We start from the raw sequence: 24,134 nt of genomic DNA on the forward strand, positions 1-24,134 counted from the left end.
CTATTTTTGGCACAAATCATAATCAACCCAAACCGGCGATCGCTCAAGACACGGCTGGCGTGACTCTCGGCGGTCGCATTTTGGCAACCGAGATGCGCATTGTCAGGCGCTGACTCGTCCGCACATGCCAATGCAAATGACGCTGGTAACGCTGCGTTTCGTATTTCGCCCCCCCACTCGCACCCACTCCCGCATCCTGCCAGATGCGAAGGGATTATTTAATGCATCCTCCCCTCTGAAGTGTCGCTGAACCGAGTGAGCGATACTGGGGGAGGGAAACATCAGTCAGATGTGGTCCGAACCGAACGACAACTGCATGCTGCGTCGAAAACCGGCCATCGTATTGATAGTGGAAGGAATGTTTGCGGTCTACGGAAAATTATCATCTCTATTACTAGAGAACGTCGTCGATCAACCACTATGAGCGGCTTGGCCCATGTCCGACGAATGGAGGGAAGCGGTAAATCATGCCCGACCGAAAATAGAACCTGGTTTTATAAAACACCAAACACCGGCAATCAATTATAGCCGCGAAATGCCACCGTCGGATTCCGTTTGGAATGAGAATAACACAAACCGACCGGCGGGCAAATGAGTATTTCTCCATGAGCGATTGGCACGGCTCCCAACCGCCTACCTTGAGGAACCGACAGTGACAGTGGCAGCGGGACACTCAAGAAATCGCTCCTTGTTTTTCTCTTGTTGCTTTTTCTACCAGGTAGCAGCAGGTTGTATCAAGTTGCACCGAGCGTTATGAATGATTTTCTTCTCGATGCTTGATATCGCATAATTACGAACCGAGGATGATGAACAACTCGGATCTCTCGAAACCGGCAATTGTGTGTTGGTGTGTGACTGTGTGTGTTTATTCCACTGTGTTGTACTATACCCCAAAACCAAACAGATATCGTTGCGAGTGCGATTGCGAATCGCCACCAACAGGCCGCGATTCGAACGCGCGCGCACGCTACCAAAATAGTTTGGTCGCGCTATAATTAGTGTCATCGTCGACTCGGACGGACTAAAACTGAACTATACGCCTCGGGCCGTGTATATGTTTAGCGGTGTAGGACGCAGGGCACAGCCACACCGGTACAGCAGCGTGTTGCCTTCCCGCGGGACCAACGTCACTGGGCGAGAGGATTCAAACGTCCAATATCGGCTGCGAAGTAAACAGCTTTTTTACCCACCCCTCCCGGCTACCATGTTTCGTTCCCGGTCGTCGAGTCGAGGCAAAAAGTCACAGTCATGTTCTCTGACGGACCGACTTGGATGAGATTTGAGGGAAAATTAAGGCAAATGTCACTTTTTCGAAGCTGGCGGACAATTATGATGGCTGGACGCCGGCGGTAGGCATTCGCCCGCGACGCGGGTACGGGTGCCAATGATTTATCGCCTAAGCGAGCAACACGGAACGATCGGTCGTCGAGAGTAGTGTGCGGAATGTCTGCCGAGCGCCAAGATTCGATGATTCAGGGCCCTCGTTTCGCGGTGCATCTTGGGGCACGGTCTGCTCCTTGTGCGAGTTAGTGCGAATAACAACGGCTAAATAATAGTCAGGTCTATTATTCATGCGAAAATGTGATCACATTCTAAACAGCTCGTCCATCTTTTCGACCACTACAAGTGTGCAGTGTAATGATTATTACTGCGGTCGAACATGGAATGTTTACTTCGCATGCAATCTCTTCTAAGCGAAGAAAAACTTTGTCAACATGTGTTTATTTATTTTTAAATACATTTTATCCCTATAGTTTACTTTCAACGATTGTTTTAGGATTGTTTTATAATTTTATGCTGTGACCATTTAACGGTCGGTTCAATAGTACATGAATGTAATTTAACTAGCGCTCGAAGGGGAGTTTCGGAGACTGAATGTTTAAAATAAATGATTGCAACATATCATACTGCCCCGTAATATTACTGTACATATTGATCATTGTTTTTATACCAACTATTATCAATAACAAGCATACTTTTTACATCGACATGTTACAATCAACTAAATATGTCTAAAAACGATACTTTTGAAGTGATAGGATTAGAATCACTGAAACAAAATGTAAAACATATCGTCGATTTTTTTTCTACTTTGAACATAAAATTGAGGACTTCAGTTTTTCTGCAGGTCATCTATATTTTAAACAACCTCAGTCAACAAACAAGCCGGCAAACGCTGTTCTCGTTTCAGCTCTTGTCAGTGTCATTCATTTTTGCAAATTCAAGGTCCTGACGCCAATACCGGTACAAGATATTTTCACTTTCTTCACAACGTCTGCTTGCTGTACCGAACATTTTCCTATGTCATCAGCTGAACCACGTCACAGACGAATTATTTTTTTTAGGAATAAGATAATTGTAGACCACAGGGATTTACTATCTTTCGTTTATCTCTATTTGTGGTTAGTGGTGACTTTTTCCCGGCGGGGTTTTAATAATGTGTTTTAAATGTTACGGAAAAACTTCCATGTCTCTGATTACGTATCTAGTGAGAGAAAGTTTTCCGTAGATTGTAATCTGACCTGCTTCAATGTTGTAGAAATTTAAATCATATACTTCAAAAGATCACATATTTAGACTACTGCTTCACGAGCGCTATTGTAAATATAACGTACTCAAACGTTTCTATTCAAACAATATTAATATTCAAGCCTTTTTATTCTGCTCACGATATCAACTTCACAAATTGTGTTTCATAATTTTAAACTGCTATGTTGGAACATTATTTGTCAATTTGTTATAGAGGTAGTTTTTAAATGTCACCGTTAAAAATGTAGATTCTAATGAGTTTGTCACTTGAACAACCACATGCATGCACGTGGCATCGGAAATTCAAAATATACCTCTTTTCATATGTCTCATGAGGTGCAATTAATTTAATGCAACGCTACATTTAGACAGCGGGATGAAAGACCAGCTTCGCAAGTCCAAATGATGTATTACAAGAGGCGCTGAAACAGATGAAATGTTCACCAGCGTTACAGAACAGTTCGTGTCGAAGCAAAGATAAATGACAAACGATTGTGAAAATGGTTTGTAGGATGTGTTGAGCTAGCCTCAACAACTTCTCCTTAAATCATTGATCATATCACAAAATGTTTATTTGCTATATAAAAAAAAACTCTTCTTTTTCTGCCATGTTACACGGCTTAGGCGAAGTATTAGACATTTTCTTTTGAGATCTTTTGATCAGACCGAGATCAGAGTGCAATCTTGATCCGTCTTCTAACTAACTTACAAGTAAGGCCATCCCACTACTTTACGATATCGTACCCAACAAAAATAAAAACATCTCCCAAAAACTAAACTGTAAACCGTTTACATAGATGATATGCACGCCTAAATGAACATCAATTTTGTTTCCATGATTATCAATGATCCACAATTATGTATAAATACGGTCACGAGTTTTAGCATTAAATGATTCCTTTGGACCTATTATGAAAGAAAGTACATTAAGTGAAGCATGATTTGTGCTTGTCTCTGAGCTAACTATAGTCGACCTAGTTGATAAAATTTGCTATATGTGCATACAAGATTTCCGCCAGCTCTTTTGTCGTTTAAAATCTCATACACTTAACGGACGGAAACTAACCCACAAAATGGATTGAAGCGAAGAAAACAGGTACGCAACCTGTCGATTGACACCATCCCTGACACCATTCATCAACAAACAGGTTGTTTCCTGGCCAGAGCACTCCGTCCCGTCTTCGTGGGATGCGAAACGTTCGAAGTAAGGCTCCTCCGTGTGATGAATGATCTATTTTTGCCTCGCTCCGGAAAACACCCGTTTTACGCCTCCTCGCAGATTTGGTGTAGCTTTTCCATTCTACGCTTATGCTCTTTTTACAGCGCTCCTTAACAATGATCAAGCGTACCTGCTGTACGCCAATGGTCGACCCATCCGTCGTACGATCGTGAGGCAAGGTTTCACTTCTTCTCGGGTGCGCACTACGTCATCTTTCCATTTTCCACCACCATGCTCTCGCGATTTGGCGGCCCATATTCGGCAAGGAATGTGGGAATTGGTCGTATTTATAATCAGTGTTTGTTGTTCACTTTCACACATTTTTGTTACCGCTGCCGCTGGGGTTTTTTGTGTGGGTCTTTTCCTTTTTATTATAACTCTCGTGCTTCCGACGAGCGCTGCTGCTTCGGTGCTGGCGTTGGCATTCGCCTCTTCGTCGAACCGTAGCACTCGGGGCGGCGCTAGCGGCATAAACAGAAGTCAACAGCGCAGAGAAGAAATTCTTCCCATCGGCAGTCCACCCCGACCGGGTTCAACACGATCGTGCCATCTGTGCGCCAAGCAACTTCTCTAGCGGAATGAAAATTCAAGCGAAAGATTGCCTTTTCTCGTGGGTGAATAAAATCTCGCCGGGCAGATGGGAACGTTTACGCGGCGAGAAAATGTTCATCCCACAACAGAACGCGGCGTTCCATTCAGGAATGGGGTGAACGTGTTTTAACTTTAGCTCGAAAATCACATTAGCTATCCGTGTTATAAATTCTTTGATTTTCTATAGCGGACACTACTTTAAATAAAATGACACAACACAACCGGAAGACCATGATCAGTACGATGTAGCAAATAAGGCGAGAAACAAATGAAAAGCTAAAAATAGAACGCGAACTACTGGCATTCGCTGATACGATAGATTTGAATGGGTCAAAAAAATAAAGATACTGTAACTGAGGGTAACATGCTTCGCCTTCATCGTTTAAAAACATGTTGCAAAATGATGCTCCTAGACCAAAATAATCGTACATTTTTGCTCAAATTGAATGCAATTATAAAGCAGTCAAATGGCATTTTGGCTATGAAACAATATAACACCTGGAAAGAAAACTAACAACCCGTTTTGGAATTTAATTTTTACCCCACGATTCCGAAATCGGTATATATCTTACCATCGTAACATCGTACATGAAGAGACATCTAACGACGAAGTTCTAAAAAGCTCATTAAGCTCCCAACAAATGGAACGTAAAACAATGAGCGAAAACTTTCATTTAAGTGAAAGAGATGTTTCTAAATTTAAATAACGAACGTTGTACCGAAACCATAAAACATTGTAATTAAATTTGTTTAAGAAATATCCCAATACTTCTTTCGTTTCAAATAAGTTTCATGCATATTCTCCTGTATTCTCATGTGGCACCACATTCTCCTGTATTATCATGTGGCATTCAACCACATTCTCGTATGTATAGCAACAACTAATCAACGGTTGTTGGTTCGACAATGGTATATTCAACGGGAACTAGATTTACTATTTTTTTTTTAACTACCAGAGTCTGCATTAAGGGTACGGGAAACGAAACGTAATCGTGTCATTCCGCTGCTCAATCTATCAAAAAGAATTATGGCTTACCCACCCTATAATCGCATGCGTAATCTTGCCAGAACGTAAACAAACGAATCACCAGTTCATTCGGTGACGAATATTTATCGAAATTCTGTGATTATTTAGCGTAGTTTTTATATTTTCATCAATGCACACCACCAGCGACCAGCGATTACGCTTCGTTTACCGTGCCCTTTAAGGGTTTTGTATTTTCAGTCAGCTGAAACTTATAATTTCGTACGAGGTTTTTTTCTCAATAATGTCATAAGAAAAAGAATATTCAATTATATTTTTCTAAATTCAGCACTTACGAGGCACGAATGATAAGGAGCGAGGCAAAAAGTTTAAATTTTTTTAAATATTTCAACAAATAAAAATACATAAATAAAATCAAAATCGTGGCGGAATCAACATGGACTTTGAAAACGCTAAAAGAACTTAACAACCAATTTATTGCAAGGAAAGCTGATGAAAACAAGAGGATTATTTGAGCAACTATCGGCGGTAGAAATTATACATGTTTTCTTTCTATATGTAGCGTACAGAAAATCTTCAATAAGGTAATAAGGCAGGAGAAGGGAAAGAGCCAGCGAAACGGGCCAATGAGATAATATTTTATGAGAATTCAAAAATCGGTGCAGAAACAAACAAAAGATATCGTTCTATCAGATAAAGATATTACGTTGCGAAAATGCTGGATAAATATTGTCAAGGAAATATTTTTCCCATGTAAAAGCCTTCATAAAAAAGCCTCTGACTTTGAAAGAAATATTGACGAGATAGTGCAGCGTCACAGCAATGAAAACATTCAACGACCGCATGTTGATATGCTTTCCCAACACTCTGCTGGGGTTAGTACACTCTCCGCTGCGCAGATTATGTCGATAAGCAGTGAATCGCATCGTTGAAATTACATTCGTCTCCAATAGTTCCAGGCATGATTTACGGCTTCGATGGCTGGGTTTGAAGATAAAGCGAAAATACTTGGAGCTACACCTGATAACCTGCTAATTTATACCCCAGGGCGTGTTTGCTTAGGGGTCGTAGGCTGTTCGCATAAAGAGCGACCCGGCGGCCTGCGCCAAAGCATGAAAATCGGCCGGTGGCTCATCTCGAGACGCCATTCGTTGTGCAAGTGTCGTGCTGGAGTAACGTTAGTGCAGCACCATGATCATTCGAAAGGATTACTGGGACCGAAGGCAACCAGCACTGCAATAATGGTTAGTGTCGCAAAGTTACGGCACAAGCTATGGGACCTGCTAAATGCATTGTGCCACGATCCGAAGCGCCTGGTGCGTGGTGTAGTGCTGTTCATCTGTAGCATCGTCGTGATGTACCAACTGTCCGATTGTTTCAAGAAGCTGTTCAATCCTCCGATATCGACACACTCGCGCTTCGATCTGAACGACTCTATGTTCTACCCATCGGTCACGTTCTGCCGCGAACCGGCGTACAAGGCGGATGTGATGGCAAGGTACAACCTGGCCATGCACCCAAAGTACACCAGCGCGTTCGATCGGTTTCGGTTCAACGAATCCTCCCTGGAGCAGCTGTTCAGCGAGGCGACCTACAATCACAGCGAATTTTTCATACAACACGGCCTGGACGGAGACGCGCACAGTGCGTACCAACGTTGCAACCGTGCACAGAGCGGTGAGAATCATAATGTTTGTTTCGCGTCAACAGATATCCAAGTGGTGGAGAGTTTACATCTCGATATGGGCCGATGCTACACGCTGAATCCACAAACGACCACGAAACACTCCTGGAAGGAGGCCGGTTACTCGATCATGCTGCGCCACGACACGAACATCACGCAGGTCACCGTTGGCGACACACCGCCCGGCTGGCATGTCTTCATCCACGACGAAAGCGAAGGTTTCGCCGGTAAGTCGATCGATCGCGCAGCGCCGTGTGCTGTCGGTTGCATACCTTCCGGGGCACACCCGTTCGACCGTGGATGATCATCAGGAGGTTCTTGTCTTTGCAGAGAACCGCATGCAATCTTCCGGGCGCGTGGAGTACCTCTTCCTGGAGGTGAACGAGGAAATGGAGATCCGCCTGGCGACACAACACTTCTTCATGCTGGCCAGCTACGAAAACGAGTGTGTCGAACGTTCGTCCGTGAGCTCCACTAGGGTAGAAAACAAATTGATGAAAAACTTGCTGGGAGATCGTATAACACAGGCATGCTGTTCTTTTCTAGTGCGGTGAGGACTGCCACTGGAACGCTGTGGTGGACACGGTAGGATGTTCCGGTCCTTGGATGCCCGGCTTGAAGGCACCGTACTGCACCAACGCCGAAGACACGAAGCAGTTGATCAAGCTGTACCGTCAGCTGGAGGATTTGGACGGAACCCAATGCGGATGCTTTCAGCCTTGCACCACCACGATCTACACAGCGTCTGTCATGAACCGCAAGCCGTTCCACATCAGCGTGCCTTCATCACAGCTGTGGGTGTACTATACGTCGAAAATGGTGTCTGTGAGTCTGCGCTATTTGTGTCCCTTCGAACAATCAATATTCTACTTATCTTCTCTTCTCTCTAAACCGCGTTGCTTGGCTAGATTGTAGAAGAATTTCATGGCTACGATTTCAACCAATTCGTATCAGATCTCGGAGGATCACTAGGATTCTTGCTCGGGCTGTCGGTGCTGGGCCTGATCGGACTGTTGGAGAAAATTGTGGAGCTGGTTTTCATCCGTCGTTTGATAGCTGAGAAGCAAAAAAAGCAGGCAGCCAAAGAGGCACAATCCCAACCGGAATCTACTAAATCGGTAAATGATTGTAAAAGCAGTGAAAACCTGCATCAACCAAGCGACAACACTTTTACGGCAGGGGAAGCTGTTATACAGTGATATGGTTTTGAAAGATGGCTCTGAGTTATTCCATGTACAAAAGCGACATCACTTTTACAGCAGAAGAAGCTGTAAAACAGAAGTATGATTTGGAAAGATGGCTCTAGGTTTTTCCATGTATAATGTAAGAATGGAATACAATGTTGAATCAATGTGTCTACCAACATTGCAGTTTGATGTTAGATTAATTATTATACCAGTCAATACTTCCATATCAGGATTCTTTTATTTTTCATCCGATTTTTCCTTTTATTCCCATATTGAGTAAAAACCATCGCTCGTACCAATTCTATCAAATGTTATATAATTATATCGTCTTGCGTCGTCTCAAAACCGAGAATTATTTGTGGGTTTAAAATTTAGCCTGTTTTACACTTTGTATGGATTTTATGAGAATCCCGATGCAAGGATGAAATTTCATTTCTTTGTAGACATCGTGTATCATTATATTTGTTAAAGTAAGAATAATATTATATATATTAATGAATTAAAAAGTAACTTTACATGAGGTTCAATTCCTATACCCACTGCTTGAAGAAAAGTTAACAGTTTACCGGTTAGAACAAGAAATTAATATACTAACTCATCTAAAAGCCTTTCGGCCTAATAACATTCGAACAAGTTTACGGTTTGATATACAAGCAACGGAAAAATATTCAAATTTTCACATCTTTACCGTTATCTTGCCAACACATGTCGCCCTTGCTGCAAAGTTGCATCAGAACTGGTTGGCCTTCGTTGATATATGCTCAGCAAGTATCAGCGTTTGGAGGACTGGCGTGGTTAACAATGCTAATCACAACCGGAGGGCAGCAACCTTTGCCATTATCGTGTGCACTGTTCTTTTGGAAATTTTCTCGCCTAAAGCTACCGTATGATTCACCGGTACATATCAGCATGTTTCATGTGCACATCGGCAACGGGCACTGGTTTGTTTGGAAACCACCGGGAATTCCCTATCGCCCAGCATGCGATACCGCCCAGCCAGTTATGCTGCCAGGGGGGGCCTGTCTGTCCTTGTCTCTCACTCTCTTGTGTCACCGCGGAGATGACAAACCGATGCGTCCACGCATGCATATTGGCGTGCGCTGGTGCGTAACAAATACCACACAATGTCTCGCACACGCAGACGCAAGTGTCCACTGTAGGGCCCGCGCCCTGTGCCAGCATGAATCTTGGAAATCTATTCTCTCAAAAGGCGTCTCGATGGGGCTCGAGTGATGTACGTATTCGCACAGAACACGTTGAAAGTCCGCGAGCAATAACGTCCGCTGGCGGGATGATGTTGCTTGACGACAAAATCGGAGCGCTCGGGTTCAAGAGAACAAACACCAGAGTACAGGTTCACAGCTCGCAAGCTCCCAAAACGGGATAGCTACAGTTGATTGGAGCGAGATGAGGAGCAAATACGGAGAGGCACGATCATAAACAACATGAATATGTGTGCGATCGATCCGAGTCGCGCTATGCCACCGACTAGCGCCCCGCGATCACGTACAGCGCTCCAAAACGGCAACATACATACTTTCCACTACCAGTGGCCAGCAAAGTCATTCGCTGTTTCGCATCCACCGAGAGCAGAACGTAGCGCTTCGGGAACTTTGGAGATCAACACGTGGCTGTGTCTGTGGTAGTGGTGGTCCTAGTAGTCCTTAAATTTTCACGATCAAGTTGTCGCTGCGGAAGACGTGTGCATCACAGTGAGTATAGTGAGTGAGTTTGCATTGAAGCGGGTTTAGTTTCGGACCGACCTTAAGTGACACGACGACGACTCATGGTGTCACTACAAGTGATTACGGCATATCCGTTTTAGAAAAGGTGTTAGTTCGCCGATGGGATGGGGCTGCGACCAGTGAGCAGCAGTACGAACGGCGTTACATCCACCATCAGCGAAGAAGCGGCAGCGGGTGAAAATCACATTTGCCTTACAATTTAGTGCAACAACCCCGATCCGGCGGACCCGAACCCGGGGCCGGTATGGTGGACCTGCTTTCATCGGCACAATGGCCGTTGCGTAGCGTTGCTCGGGAGGTCATGCCGCGTTGTACCGTTACGTTACGTGTGCCATACCGGATGCGCTATGCATACGATTTTTGGCAAAAGCAAATAACAGTGCGGTGTAATTTTGGAGCCAGCGGTTGAACCACCGCGCCACACTCCAGCCACTTGGAAAACTTAATTGAAAAACCTCCGCGCGGGAAGCGACGCAGTAATTTTACCTCATTCGCTCGGTACCTGTGTGTGTGCGTGTGTGTACTAGCGACGGATGGTTGACGGGGACGACAGGGGGCCCCCTGGTATGCGCGGAATAGAAAGTGAAATTTCCCGCACCGTATTATGATGAGCCCTGCGGGGATGGACGGGCTGCCCGTGCACACTTTCCACACAGAACGGACCCTATACGGCCCTGGGAAGTAACAAAGCGCGGCAGGTGATCGAGGATGGCGCGGGCGAACCTATGCGAAATTGTCGGAAACTGTCCATTTTCATAGGTTTCGTGCAGGTCAAGTCATTACACGGCGTTCGTGTATCTCGCGAGATGCTGTTTAAAGCGTGATAGGCAATTTCGCACGTTGTTACTATGTAGGATGGTTGCCGCTATTCAATTCGTCAGTAAATTTTCACAGCGATAAAGTAATGGTACATTATATACCCCACTCTCCTATCTCTGAGATTCAACCGAAAAGTTTGGAGCACTGAGCCCCTTGGGATGGCGTCGGCGAGACATTAGTAAATATTTAACCAAAATCGTCGCCAGTCCCCGAACTGGGAGGTCAAGACTACGAGACCCTCGAGACTTCTGCCCCAAGATCTTTCCCATTCAATGAACAATCTGCTTCGTTCGGTGAGGGCTTGGAATGCCAACCATCGCCAACCATTCCGTACCAGCACGATGAATGGGCCCCGTTTCAGCCAACCCACCGTTACGTTGGCCTCCCTCGAACAGATCGTTTCATCCCCGGTCGTTTTTGGACTAACGCTTACCCGACCTTCCCTCCAAACCCCAAAAGACCGAAGACGAAGAAGTTGAAGATGCTCGCGCACCTCTCGATCGCAACCGTTGACCACGGTGGCCCCGTAAGGGTTGCAGCGTAAATTTCGTAGCCAATACCCATACCCTCTCACGTACACGCAGCAGCCTTCATTTCACAAGATTCCAGCGCCCCCGTCCGCCGGAAAAGGACCCCCCGCTTCCCCACCCGTTTTGCCAGATCGAGCGCAAAAAACCTGTTTCTCCTGTTTGGCTAGATTTTGCCGCCATGTCACGGCGTGCCAGGCGTGTTTCTTGTTTTTGTTTTGCCCCTTTTTCCTTCTCTTTCTGGTGGCGTTCGAGTTTTTTTTTTATGTACGTCCCTCTCGCTTTTTGGCGTCGCGCATACCACAGCAACATCTGGGCAGGGAAGGTGATGTGTAGTGTGAGCCGGGGCCGGTAACATTAAATCTTTCCCCATGCCGGGCAGCACACTGATTGATACTTTAATTCAAATGCAAACACTTGCTTGTTCCAGCTTTGTTTTATTTCCTACAATTGATCCAAAACTAAACACACTTGAAGCATCGAAAACGAAAGGTGGTAACGTTCAAATTCCGATGTTTTAAATCTCTTTAATTAAAACCCGCTTTTTACGATTCTCGCTTCACCTATTTTATTCTCCCACCGACCTTCGGGGAGGCGCAACTCTGGTGCGGTACACTCGGTGTCACTCAGATTGCAGTTCTTTTTCCTATCTTATTTTCGACTATACCAATTATGCCAAACCCTCGTCCAACGTCAGTATAATTGACGAAAGACCCTGAGACCCTGGAGGTTGGTGCATTTTTGCCAATCGATTTGTTCGATTTCGTTGCCTTGCGATCGGCAGGCGAGTTTCGGCTGAGTCAGTTACAGAAAGTAAATCTCACAATGGCACCGTCGATACACGTCGTAATCTTCGCCTCTTCACTCCATTCACCAGCGACCAACTAGACGGCAGAGGCCCTGCAGAGAGTCTTCGAGACATTTCGAACTGCAAGTCATCAATTCGATTGCCGATCTCATGTCCTAGGGTCGTCAGAGGGTTTGTTTGGTTGGAGCAGTTGGAGCAGAAGTTCGACTGGTTCGGCTCGAACGCGTGAAAGCGTTCTGGTTGTTCGATGAAATTTATTTCACCGTACGATAATCCACTCAAATAGAGCTCATTTTTCATCAAACACCGTAGCAAATCGATACCATAATTAATGCCGGGTGCTATATCTGACCGGCAGACCAGCTATTTCACGCACAAATTGATGTTCACGTTGCCTGGTGTCCCATTGGCATTAATATATTCCAGCCACCTTGAATTGAAGGTCTTTGGGGTTATAGCCTAAAACTTGTCCGATGATGATGGCAGGAAGAAATGAACATTCTAGAAGTGACCTTCTTTTATTTGTGCACCACAAGCTCATATTATAAGTTCGAGAAGCAGTGGTCGCTAATATGAATGAAGAATAATTCAGTACATGTAAATTATTAATTGTTACATTTGACACTGCATTTTTCTAAACTCAGCTGCACTTTGGTTTGAATGAAGTATATTGTTGTTTTTGTTAGCATACACATTAGAGTACTTTTGTAGGAAATAAATTAAAAATTGCTATTTTCAACAAAACTATGCGAATATTACATAATTAAAGTTCACATCTATTGCAAAGATCGAAATTGTTATTTTTAATTAACACTGCGTTGAATTAATTAACTTTGGCGACCCCTGGTCAAGAGTAACAAAGCCTCCCACGCAAGAAGTTTCCAAGACCACTTCCATCGGTAGCGATTGGGAAAACCAGAACATCATCGCCCACAATGGGTTCTTTTCCGTATGACTAATTGCGTCTATTACGACTCCGAATGTAGTCGAAAAAAAAGGATGATTATCCACTTCTACGATAGGAAAGAATAATGAGTCATAGAATTGTACTCCAAACGAGTATCTTACGTGGGTCATACATAATTATTTTCCCCTCAAAAACTTCCCGGAATATGGGTAAATTGAAAAGATTCCTTAAATGGTACATGGTTTAAGTATTTTCATTTGCTTCGAAACATATTTTTAATAACGAAAACAAGAAATCTAAACCTGTTTTTTTTTTTCAAATAACTCTGGTCTTCCAATAATTCAAATAAATTGTTGTTTGTTTACAAAAATATCATTGAAATTGAATATCATTATCTGTAATTTCAAACCTGTAGTCAAACTGCTAAGGATCCGGGTTTGGTTTTTTGGTGACAAAAAAATACCCCCGAGCAAAACCACTTTCTGGAGCCTACAAAATCGTCTTTACCGACCACACCCTGTCGGTATCGCAGACCGCAATCAGAATACCTGTTTGAAAACACCGTTTTCGATGGTAGGGTTTATCACAATGCAAACGCTTTGGAAACACGATCGACTAGCCAACCGCAAAAACCTTCAAGAAGGGAGCAGACCATTACGGATACGTCCCGTACGACATCACTCGTCAAAATATCGAACGAACCCCCCGTGAGGTACCCTAGGAGCAGTTGGGAAAATACAAAGTTAAAGAAAAAGAACTACCAGGTGGGGACACTTCAAGTAACCGAGAACCTATTGGTAGCGCGAAGAGACCCGAACACACGATCGGATCTACTACTCGGGGAGGGCGAAAGCGGAAAAGCTCTGGTGGGAAAAGTAAACTAAAGCCCAGTGCGCGAAAAAAAAATCCCACTGCCCGGCGGGAGCCACTTGCATCCGAGCGAGAGCAAACGCCGGACAGATGACGCAGTGGCGCGCGGGGGAATCGAGGCGGAAGTGGGGCCCGCCAAAGCGGTTCACCTTAGCCGTACGTGTGTCTTTTAATTTTCGGTCGTTGTAGCGTTGTTCTTTTTGTTTCCCTCTCACTATCATCAGGCGGCATCCAGAGGTTGAAAGCTCACGGGCTGCAAAAGCGAAGGCTGGCCGTCACCGATAGACCCCACCGACAGGCACGGATAACTCGACGCGCTAAAGGCGCAGCCGGCAAAGAATGCTAGAAGCTGGGCGCGGAGCGGAGCGAACGAGACGGGTCGGAACCGTGCTGTGAGCGAGCAGCAACCGCCTGAGCAGGTCGCTGCGTTGAAGGTTGGCCGCCTGGAGAACCGGACGGATATAGTGTGTGTGTGGGGGCGTACGTGGTGCGGGGGGTTGTTAGAGCGACACTACACACACCCGACAGAGTTCTAAGCCGGCACTAGGCCCGTGAACCGGACAAACCGAGTGCGTCAGTTGTGTTTCGCGGCTCGTGCGACCCGCAGGTTTATTCCAAATCGTCCAACTCGGTGCTTCGATCCGTGTGCCAGTTCGTTCATCGCGTCTCGCATACACTCGCGTTTACTTGAGATAGTAGAGAGCACGGTTTTTCAAGTGTCACGTTAGAGATTGCCAGCCAAATCGAAGTCGTCTAACGAAAGACGGGTGAACAAAGTAGTGGTACCCGGCCATCCGAAAGTGAACGGGGATAAAATCCCTAAGTGACCTACACACCACCGGCGGCGGTGAGTTAGCGGCGTTAGTGAACACCGAGACCGTCGTTCCTTGCTGGTGAACGTGTCGTCGGGTCGAAAAAAAAACAAGTGTACAGCAGTATTACCGCCGCAAAATGGTCGGTGGTTGTAGTCGCGTGGCCTTGGTGCTTGCAGCCACCGTCAGCTGCTGTGTGCTGGTGATTTTACCGCACCGGGCCCTTGCCAACGATAACTTGCGCGTGGCCTATCAATGGAGCGAGATCGATTTCGAGTTCGCCAGCGCCGCCGACCGGCAGGAGGCCCTGGCGTCCAAGCGCTACATCCCGGCGAACGTGATACCGGTCGGGCTGGAGGTGTACAAAAAGCGTCTCTTTCTGACGCTGCCACGATGGAAGGACGGCATTCCTGCATCACTAGCTTACATCAATCTCAACGGTAAGTTGGACGCGGCGTGTTGCCGTACGCTATGCAGCAAATAAAAAAGAAAATACATTAAATTCATATCGAGGCTACAGTCCTCACGTGCATGACAAAACGGTATCAGACACACGATGTCTTGCAAAATTCATTAATCCATCACTAAGCAACAATTAATCGACCTTTCAAAACCACACACGCACACAGCGCACCAGTAAGCCGTTCGCATTGCAGCAGTGCAATTAAAATATGAGGGCGAAAAACCGCACAAACCGTTTAGCGAACACCACCATGCGCCAAGAGTTGGTGCCTGCCAATCGACCACAAGCCGCAAGAGGGATGATGGAAAGGTTCAAGGGCGATCTTGTTCAGTGCATTTTTTTCCGCTTTATTTCACCCCCCCCTCCCCGCTGCGATGACCGTACCCTGACCGTGATCGTGAAACGAGGAAGCCAAATCAAGCAGCACGATCAGATTATCTTTACATCAAATTCACACGCCTTTCAATACGCACACGCGCCTCCCCCATTTGCGCACCTCACATCCGCGTACCTTTAATGTGCGCGCGCGAGTCGGCCGCGAACGAGGGTTGGGTGTGTCTGCGGGTGGCCGCGAAGGAGCCTCCACTAAGGTTAATCTTCACTGGCAGCAACCTTGTTTTAGATGCATTTACATTGTCCGGCCTATTTGGTGGTGCAAAATCCGCATCAGCCTTTTATGTTTATTGTTATAGGTGTGCACTACCGTTTACTACCGTTCGCCATGGTACCGAATGCTATGTAGGTGTAGATGCAACCTGCATATACCGCACACCGTCAATAAATTAATGATCCCGATCCACCAGGCTTGTAAGTGTGGCCGGTAAAAATGATATTACTTAACACAAGATCTACCGGACCAATGAATGACTAATCTGGAACCTTTTAAGTGTATCTTTTGTATTAAAGTTGATGCATGACTTTTACATATGTATTGCAAATTTCATTCCCATGCAGTTGAAATTTAAAAAATGAATTCGTTCTAGCAAAACTTTAGCTTGTGTCAGAAGTTGCAGTGAACAATCAATGCTTACGATTTGATTATACCAGGCTCGAATAAAACTGTTTTCGTTTCAAACTTTTGTACCATTGTACCATTTAAGCGTTCATATCATAACTTAAAAACCTAAAAAACTAAAAAAAACATGTAACATATATCAGCTCTTCGATATTGTTCACAAAACAACCACCAGTCATTTTTAGTTTTTTTTTTTTGTAGAGTTACTCACATCCAAATTCTGATAGTTCTAGTGTTAATGAATCAACAACTCATGTTGCTTGATTGAAACATGGTCTTGTTCAGTGAACAAGTTCACAGCAAAACACTACCATTCAATGACGTATGGATCAATGTAATGTAGACAACAGTGTCTACAGAGCCAAAACATGTGCGTTAGTTTACCTCCAATCAGCGGTAAAACATACTACTTCATACAAAGCGGTACAAAAAGTAAATTATGCAATAATTTTATTTGACACCACTTCATGTAACACAAGTAAGCGTATTGTCAAACCTTCGAGGTCTTGCTGCAACAGCCTCATTTTTGTCTCTACGCGTTTAACCTATGCAGGTGGGCTTGTGTTTCGGCAACACGGCGTTGCTTACCAGGTTAATGCTTAATCGCTTGATTAAGTTCCACAAACAGTTGTAGTTCAATGCCGACGCGACCACAGCTGGGTACCTCATTACTCTAGTGCAGCACACCAATTAGCTGAAGGTATCATTACTTTGCATCTCTGCCGGCAGCTTCGATACTGCCTCTTGCGCTCAATTAAAAGAATAAAACCACCTAACTTTATGGTTTTCCATTGGGTTATTCAAATCAGGTGACTCACAGTCACAAAGTTTGTTCATGCATTGTCACACCGTAACTTTCGAAGTGCATATGCTAATATGTTTCTTGTTGTTTTTAAAAAAATCCCGTTCAACGTACTGTGTTTGAAATGCGCGGTACCGGTTTATGACTCATGGCGTTCGCTTGGTTCGCAGCCCCCCCGGGACCATTTTTCTTATTTTCTTTAATATCTTTCACGCAACGGAATGGCAACGTGTGTTTTCTGGTAAACCTTTTTTGTGCACATTTTAATTCCCTTCACTCCGTGCCATGACTCAATTCCCGGTGTACATGGTGGACAGTCACCACCATGGCCCAAATGAACGGAGATGTCCTCAGGGGAAGTTATGATTTCATATTAAACCTAATGAGCGGTTCGATCGTTTCATAGGTGACCCTTGCAAAAGCTGCAAATATGCGATCACGCATGACGATCGATTAGCAACAACCGCTCCAGTCTCCAACTGACCACCGGTAGCCCAAGTCTACCCTACGGAACTGCACCCTTTAAAAAAATCTCTGTGGCGACTCGGTTGGTGAATGCTACTATTGTTTCACTCTCAATCTCAAGGGCGCATATTCCGCATATATCTTGGCAGTTCTATTTTACAATGCTACAGGTTTGTTCAAATAGCGAACAAATTTAGACATGAAATATTTCCAACATTGAAATAGGATTAATATTATACATATAATGTTCCAGAACTTGATAATAAAATCTTATTAAATTAACATAGTTAAAAATCTAAAATTAAAAGCTAACATAGTTGTAATACTACCCGCATGGTGTTGATTAGTATTCGCATTGCCATGCAGCTTCTGCTTCTCTTCGGGTGTACACGTTAAACCTTGACCATTGCCTCCGCCAACCCTGTTTAATTGGGCTACCGATGGTGCGTAGTGATCCGATTCGTTACGTGGGTATGCACAAAAGAGAACAAACGCACGCCAGAGTCAGGGTTGTGCCGGACACCGGACAATACCATAAGCTGTTGCCGGCTTTGGCGTACAGCCTTGCGCACCTTTAGCCATGCAAAGCTGCAACACTTCCGGTAGGGAGAGTAGTCGGGGGCTCGCGTTTCGATCTGGTTACACCCGTTGACGCCTAGAATGACGGCGACTTTTGGCACATTTGGCACGTGGAGCATGAAATTAACAATTCGGGGCGTACACATTAGGTCGTTTACGTTCAATCTAGAAATCATTTAATGTATTCGACTAAGGATTGAAGTAACCAATATGTGTTGTCTTAACCCAAGCCCTTTACTTATTTTCTGGCGTTCCAATGTATAAGAAATACAAAATCATGTGTTCCAAAACCAGAAGAACGAGTGATCACAACTCATGTTTTTTTGTTTTCATTTTCTAGAAACCACAACACAATCGCCACGGCTACACCCATACCCAAGCTGGAGTGCACACAGACGAATCAGCGAATCGGAGGCACCAGAAATAGTGTCACCCTTCCGGATACGGGCGGACCGTTGCGGACGCCTTTGGGTGCTCGACACCGGTGTCGATGAACTGCTTGGCAACACCACGGTCAGCAGTCCAACGTCGCTGCTGGTGTACGATCTGCACAACGATAACCTGCTACGGCGGTACACCTTCCCAGCGGATCACCTCAAAGAGAACTCATTCTACGCGAACATTGCCGTAGAGGACACGGTTTGCGAGGACACGTTCGCGTACGCAGCCGATCTGGGCAGCCCCGGGTTGGTGGTGTACTCCTGGAAGCAGCAAGAGTCGTGGCGCGTCAAGCATCACTACTTCCACCCAGATCCGCTGGCCGGGAACTACAACATCAGTGGTATCAACTTCCAGTGGGATGACGGGCTGTTCGGAATCGCCCTGAAGCCTCAGCCAGACGGCTACTCCACGCTCTACTTCCACCCGCTCAGCTCGCTGAACGAATTTTCAGTATCGACGAAGGTGCTGCGCAACCAAACCTACGCCACGGACGCGGCGTCCAACTATCACGAGTTCAAGGTGCTGGGATCGCGCGGCCCGAACGGCCAGGCGGGCGTTGCCTTCGTTGACCAAAAGACGGGCGTCATCTTCTACGCCCTGCCGAACCTGAACGCCGTCACATGCTGGAAAACGTCCAACCGCGCGTACACGATCAAATCGCTCGGCCGTGTGTACATGAGCACGGTGGACATGGTGTTCCCGAACGACGTCAAAGTCGACGACGAAAGCAATCTGTGGGTGCTGTCGGACCGCCTGCACCAGTACATGTACGAGTCGCTCAACCGGAACGACACGAACTTCCGCGTTCTCACCGCAACCGTGAAGGATGCGATACAGAATACAGCCTGCGACACCAACATCAGGCCGCTGCCGGATATTATCACCAACCTAGGCGATATCCTGCGACCTTCCACGAGCACCGTGGCACCGAAGAGCGGATCGAGTGACGCAGTCAAACTGCAATCGATCTTCGGCGTGGCCACCGCTCTAGCGATACTTGTAACAATGCTAAGGTCGTACTAGAGCGAGTCCACCTAGGATTTACGGCTCACAACTGGTTTGTGGGGCCAACCAGCAATCAGGGACGCAATTGGAATCATATTCGCGTTCGTTCCGTGCAACGATGACGCGACATGTTATTTGTTTATCTTTGAATTTTAATCAGTATTCAGCGGAAAGAAGAAGAAAATATGGGAACATTTCACTACAAAGTGTAATCTTTGCTAGCCCAATGCAAGCGGTTTGTAAGCGTTATAGATTGTGTTCGGTCTTTTTCATGCTTCGATTATTAATTTTCAAAGCAGCATCGCTGCTAGAAAAAAAATTTACGAAATCGTAGGAAGTGCATTCCATTTACACACTTGTACTACAATAAAATACTGCACAGCTGCTCGTGCGTTCGTTATACATTACACTACGCTTACACATGGACCAGAGAAAATACCGCTTGACATCCACGGCCATAACCGTTACAGAGTTTGCTATTGGCTTGTGTACAGTTGTGTCATAATTGTTAATTATTAGTCAACGTACCAAAATAATTCTAGAAATCAGAAGAAAAAAATTTTAATAAATGGAAACTACTAAAATTACAATTATTGAATCTATTATTATTATTTCTAATATTATCCGACACGCATTGTGCGCTTTTAAAACATTTTCATGTACATACCATCAATATATATATATATCAATTATATTCGAAATATAGCATTAACATTGCAATTCCATTGCAAAACTGTTAGAAAGAAAAGATGATCTCATTTCCTCAGTCAAAAAACGTTATACACAAGAATTCAAATTACTCAAATACTTCAAATCGTTTAGAAAACAAAAAAAAATTCGTACTACACTTTTTAAAGTCCGTCTGATCTTATTGTAAGCAAAACAAATAGTTATTTTATGCATTTTAAAGGAAATTAAAATTGGTCAACAACAGTATGAAAAATAACTATTTAAATATTAATTACTTCGTTAATGATATTTTATGGTGGTCTCATAAAGATGTTTTACCTATTTCGGATGGAATAAAACTTTGCGGACGAGTTTTGTTTGTCATCAGCCAGTAATCTGTAGTAAAATTTTAAGCTTTCTTTGTAGTGTTTTAACCGATACATTTATTTTGCCATGCATTACTTCCATGAACTATCTTCCTCTCGACGGTGACACGCAATGCAGATGGTTAACGTTGAAAGAATAGAGCTCGAATCATCTATCATGTTCTAAAGTAAGCTGATTGAAAACGCCATTGGCTTAGAATGACGCGCCTAGCATGACAGTTTGTTGGTTGTACATATATATACCTCTATGCATATAGTCTACACATAATCGCTATATATATATACAACGTTATTGGCTAAAGTTACTATCGGAAATTAAAATATGGACACTAAAAACTTACGTCAAAATTGCTTTTCACACTCTAGTAGTTGCTTATCGTTCTATCATTCTGTTACTTAAATTTCATCTACGACAACACGTGTGAACAGCTGCTATCATGTCCTTTGAGATAATTGATATTTGTTTTTTTGTTGTTTTTTGTTTTGTTTGCACCATTCACCAACAAACAGTAACTGTGGGCGCTCCAGCTTCGGGTGTGTATGGGTGATTTATTTCAATTTATCATTATGCTAATCTCAATATCAAACCGTTGCTATACACTAGATGTGATTTCAAAAAACCGAGCGGCTAGAAATGTTGTGTCTTTACAGAAATGTTGCTTCTCAGGCAACACACATTGTACTCCGAGGTCTAGAACCCAAGCCAATAGGTACACAACTCCATAAGCAAGCACTTTGGGTCGGGTTGAAGCGAATTGTTTTGTAACTTTAGGCTTAACATTAACGAAGGGATTTGTACAGCGTAAAAACCATACTAACAAAGGATGTAGGATTACACTCTACATCCGACAGGTAGCCGATCCTAGATCACGCACGATAATCACACTAATTGCAGGAACCGCGAGTGAGCAGAGGCTATGTTACATGATAAAAATAACATATGATCATGGTTAATTGAGCATGAAACAAATTCGCGGTCGCTTTGTACATCGGAAAAGTTAGGATTGTTTAGGAAATCAGCAAACTCATTCCCTAACAACAGGACCGATTGCACATTCACTCAAAGTTGTAAAGTAAACAACGCACACGTGGAAACTACGCCGCAGATTTTCCAGGTTATCCCTAGGTTTAAAAAGCAGTATGAATACGAGCAATACGTTTAAATTTAGAACGGACGACCACAGAACGAACACCCGAATACGAACGAAAGATGGCTTCAGATATCACAACACGATAATGATAATTTGGACAAAACAGAAATGGTATTATATGTATGCTTGCGGCTGAACAAGAACGTGCGTTTCGCAGTTACCTGTGGTGCACACCAGACAACTTTAATCAAACCCACAAATCATTTCTTATCATTCGCTGGGAAAACGAAAACGCAAAATTAAAAAGAAGTAAACAGATGCAGAGAAGGAGAGGCAAAGAAAAATAGTAAAAGATATATAAATACATATTGAGAAAGAGAGTGAGGATAAGGAAAGTCAAACAAATACAACAACCAAATGTGGAAAAGAAAACTGGGAAAACGACACGTGATTTGTTTTCCAATGACCGATTCCGAACAGGGGATGGAAAGTCCAACAGCTCGCATTTGTAGGTATCGAGAGTTGAAGTAAAGGAAAAAAAAAGTATGATTTTACCGACCACAAGTACGGACAAAATTATTATTATTGTTATATTATTGAAATTACCAAAAGCTTAAGACTACTGCATGTTGTGCAACTATAACGTGACTGGACGAAAGGCAGCATCAAAACGATGCATGATGGATTGGACGAAAAAAAACTCTAAACTAAACACTAAAAGCATCACTGTAACACATTTTTTTAATTCAACTGAGTTTACTTATGCTTCTTTTTCGGTAAGAAACTATAGACTTGAAAATCAAAACAAAATTAATGCATGAAAATATCGGTGTACTTTTTACGTCTTCCAGCAGTCCTTAGCACAAACCAGTCAATGATATAGCAGCTGTTTACAATTCTCAATCAAATTATAATATAAAATTTCATACCACACCATACACCACAACAAACGCTTTATCACCGTTTACCGTTTTTCCCATATTATCAATACTAAGTAACAGAATAGTTAGTAAGAGCTGTGAAATTGTGCTAACAATTTCGCCTGCTCACGAATCTGGAAGCGTCGCACGCACGGCGAGACTTTTTACTCCAGATCGCCGATACAGCAAGGGACTTTCCACTCAACAAAACTGATGTGACACGCGAGAAGATTTTCCGAGAAAAACCACCCGCTATGTCGCCGACCCACATGCGACGGTTCAGTGGAGGCAGCGGAAGAGCCTTTCGACTACCGTCCATTGGGTGGGGACGGAACATTTCCCATCCAACATCAACTTTGTGATTGCGTCATCGGTTCATCGCAACGTCGCGCACACAAAGTGCGCAACTGAATGTTTTCTGCAATCACCTGTTCGGTCACGGAGACTGTGGGGTGGAACGTCCCACCAGGGACGTATAGTAACATACAGAGATAGAAGGGAAAGGGGCTGAGATAGAGCAAATCAAAAGCTTAACGTAAGGACACCCTGGACACTGGCTGGGGCCAAGCGTATTGCTCGACCAAAGCGACTTTCTAGGTGCTAACATATGACTCTCTCTCTCTCTTTCTCTCGCGTGTACGTACGGCTTTTTATATGTTTTTTGGCTGAGATCTTGGAGCATTGCAACTGGAAAATTGATGCCGACAAAGCTCTGCCTGGCGAAGATATTGCGGTACCGTAACTGCGTGGCCGCGCGTGTACTGGAAATATGGAAGCAAACTGGAAGGACTACACATGTGAGAATGGTATCAGAGTACAGCTGAACACTCGGTGTGCCCTTGCTTATACTTAGCATTGCCGATGGATGATCAACTAGACACACATACACACACACATACACACACGGTTGAGAAGAATATCCTTTATATCGACACTACCATCGCTACAAGGTCAGAAAACAAGGGAATACAAGGAGTTATAGAATAAGCAGAAGGCAAGAAATTCAACCGGGGTACATTACATACGAGATTTATCGAAGTTTTGCAAAAGAAGAAAAACCGGAAAGAACCAGATAACTCAAGCAATAGAAACAAAAGATAACAAACTAAATTAATGCAATTGGAAGTACACCACACTTTCTAAAGAACATTCAATAAAAATGAACTGAACCGGTATGGTGAGCAAGTTAGAGCGAGAAGATCGATAATGATAGTCGAACCTGGATAACGTAGAATACATATATAACAAATAAATATGATTTTTCTCCTATTGCTGTCTACTGTACATTATGCGAAAGTAATTTATTGCTCACGCTTTGTTTATATAGCATCGTTTTAAATGAACTTATTATGGAGTGTTCCATGATCGACGTTCTACGTTCACTTAGTTCCACAATATCCAGGATCGACGGTATGTATTTTTCAATGAAATAATATTACGTTTCAAATTCACACAATGAGTAACCGATGCAACTCCTTAGGATTAATAAATGCGCTGCAATTTTGTTGAGCTCAACTACACTTTGTCACAATGGATGCGAAATGTTTACAAAATGTGATCCTCCATAAGCTGATGATGGCATAATGTCTAAATTTGGTTACTCGCGGACGTCTAA

General features: G+C 44.0%; 2 protein-coding genes across 2 annotated transcripts; both read left to right on the forward strand.

Moving 5' to 3' along the window:
• Positions 1-6,565: 6,565 nt before the first annotated feature.
• LOC131264363 (acid-sensing ion channel 2) lies at positions 6,566-8,207 on the forward strand. Its single transcript, XM_058266666.1, has 5 exons — positions 6,566-6,968; positions 7,035-7,235; positions 7,339-7,487; positions 7,555-7,833; positions 7,917-8,207. Exons 1-5 carry the CDS (start codon positions 6,566-6,568, stop codon positions 8,205-8,207), a joined length of 1,323 nt encoding a protein of 440 aa, XP_058122649.1.
• Positions 8,208-9,778: 1,571 nt separating this feature from the next.
• Positions 9,779-20,034, forward strand: LOC131267227 (protein yellow). The gene is made up of 3 exons (XM_058270043.1): positions 9,779-9,907; positions 14,096-15,123; positions 18,348-20,034. Exons 2-3 carry the CDS (start codon positions 14,823-14,825, stop codon positions 19,469-19,471), a joined length of 1,425 nt encoding a protein of 474 aa, XP_058126026.1. The 5' UTR covers positions 9,779-9,907; positions 14,096-14,822; the 3' UTR covers positions 19,472-20,034.
• The last annotated feature ends 4,100 nt before the right edge of the window (positions 20,035-24,134 follow it).

The sequence above is a fragment of the Anopheles coustani genome, chromosome 2 (assembly GCF_943734705.1).
Source record: "Anopheles coustani chromosome 2, idAnoCousDA_361_x.2, whole genome shotgun sequence".
NCBI lineage: Eukaryota > Metazoa > Arthropoda > Insecta > Diptera > Culicidae > Anopheles > Anopheles coustani.

Bases quoted from the DNA above. Each gene is read 5' to 3' on its own strand.
- LOC131264363 (XM_058266666.1), top strand. From the start codon at position 6,566: ATGGTTAGTGTCGCAAAGTTACGGCACAAGCTATGGGACCTGCTAAAT. The intron at 6,969-7,034 runs GTGCGTACCAAC...TCGCGTCAACAG, and splicing joins CCTGGACGGAGACGCGCACA to ATATCCAAGTGGTGGAGAGT. The intron at 7,488-7,554 runs GTAGAAAACAAA...GTTCTTTTCTAG, and splicing joins CGTCCGTGAGCTCCACTAGG to TGCGGTGAGGACTGCCACTG.
- LOC131267227 (XM_058270043.1), top strand. From the start codon at position 14,823: ATGGTCGGTGGTTGTAGTCGCGTGGCCTTGGTGCTTGCAGCCACCGTC. The intron at 15,124-18,347 runs GTAAGTTGGACG...TTCATTTTCTAG, and splicing joins AGCTTACATCAATCTCAACG to AAACCACAACACAATCGCCA.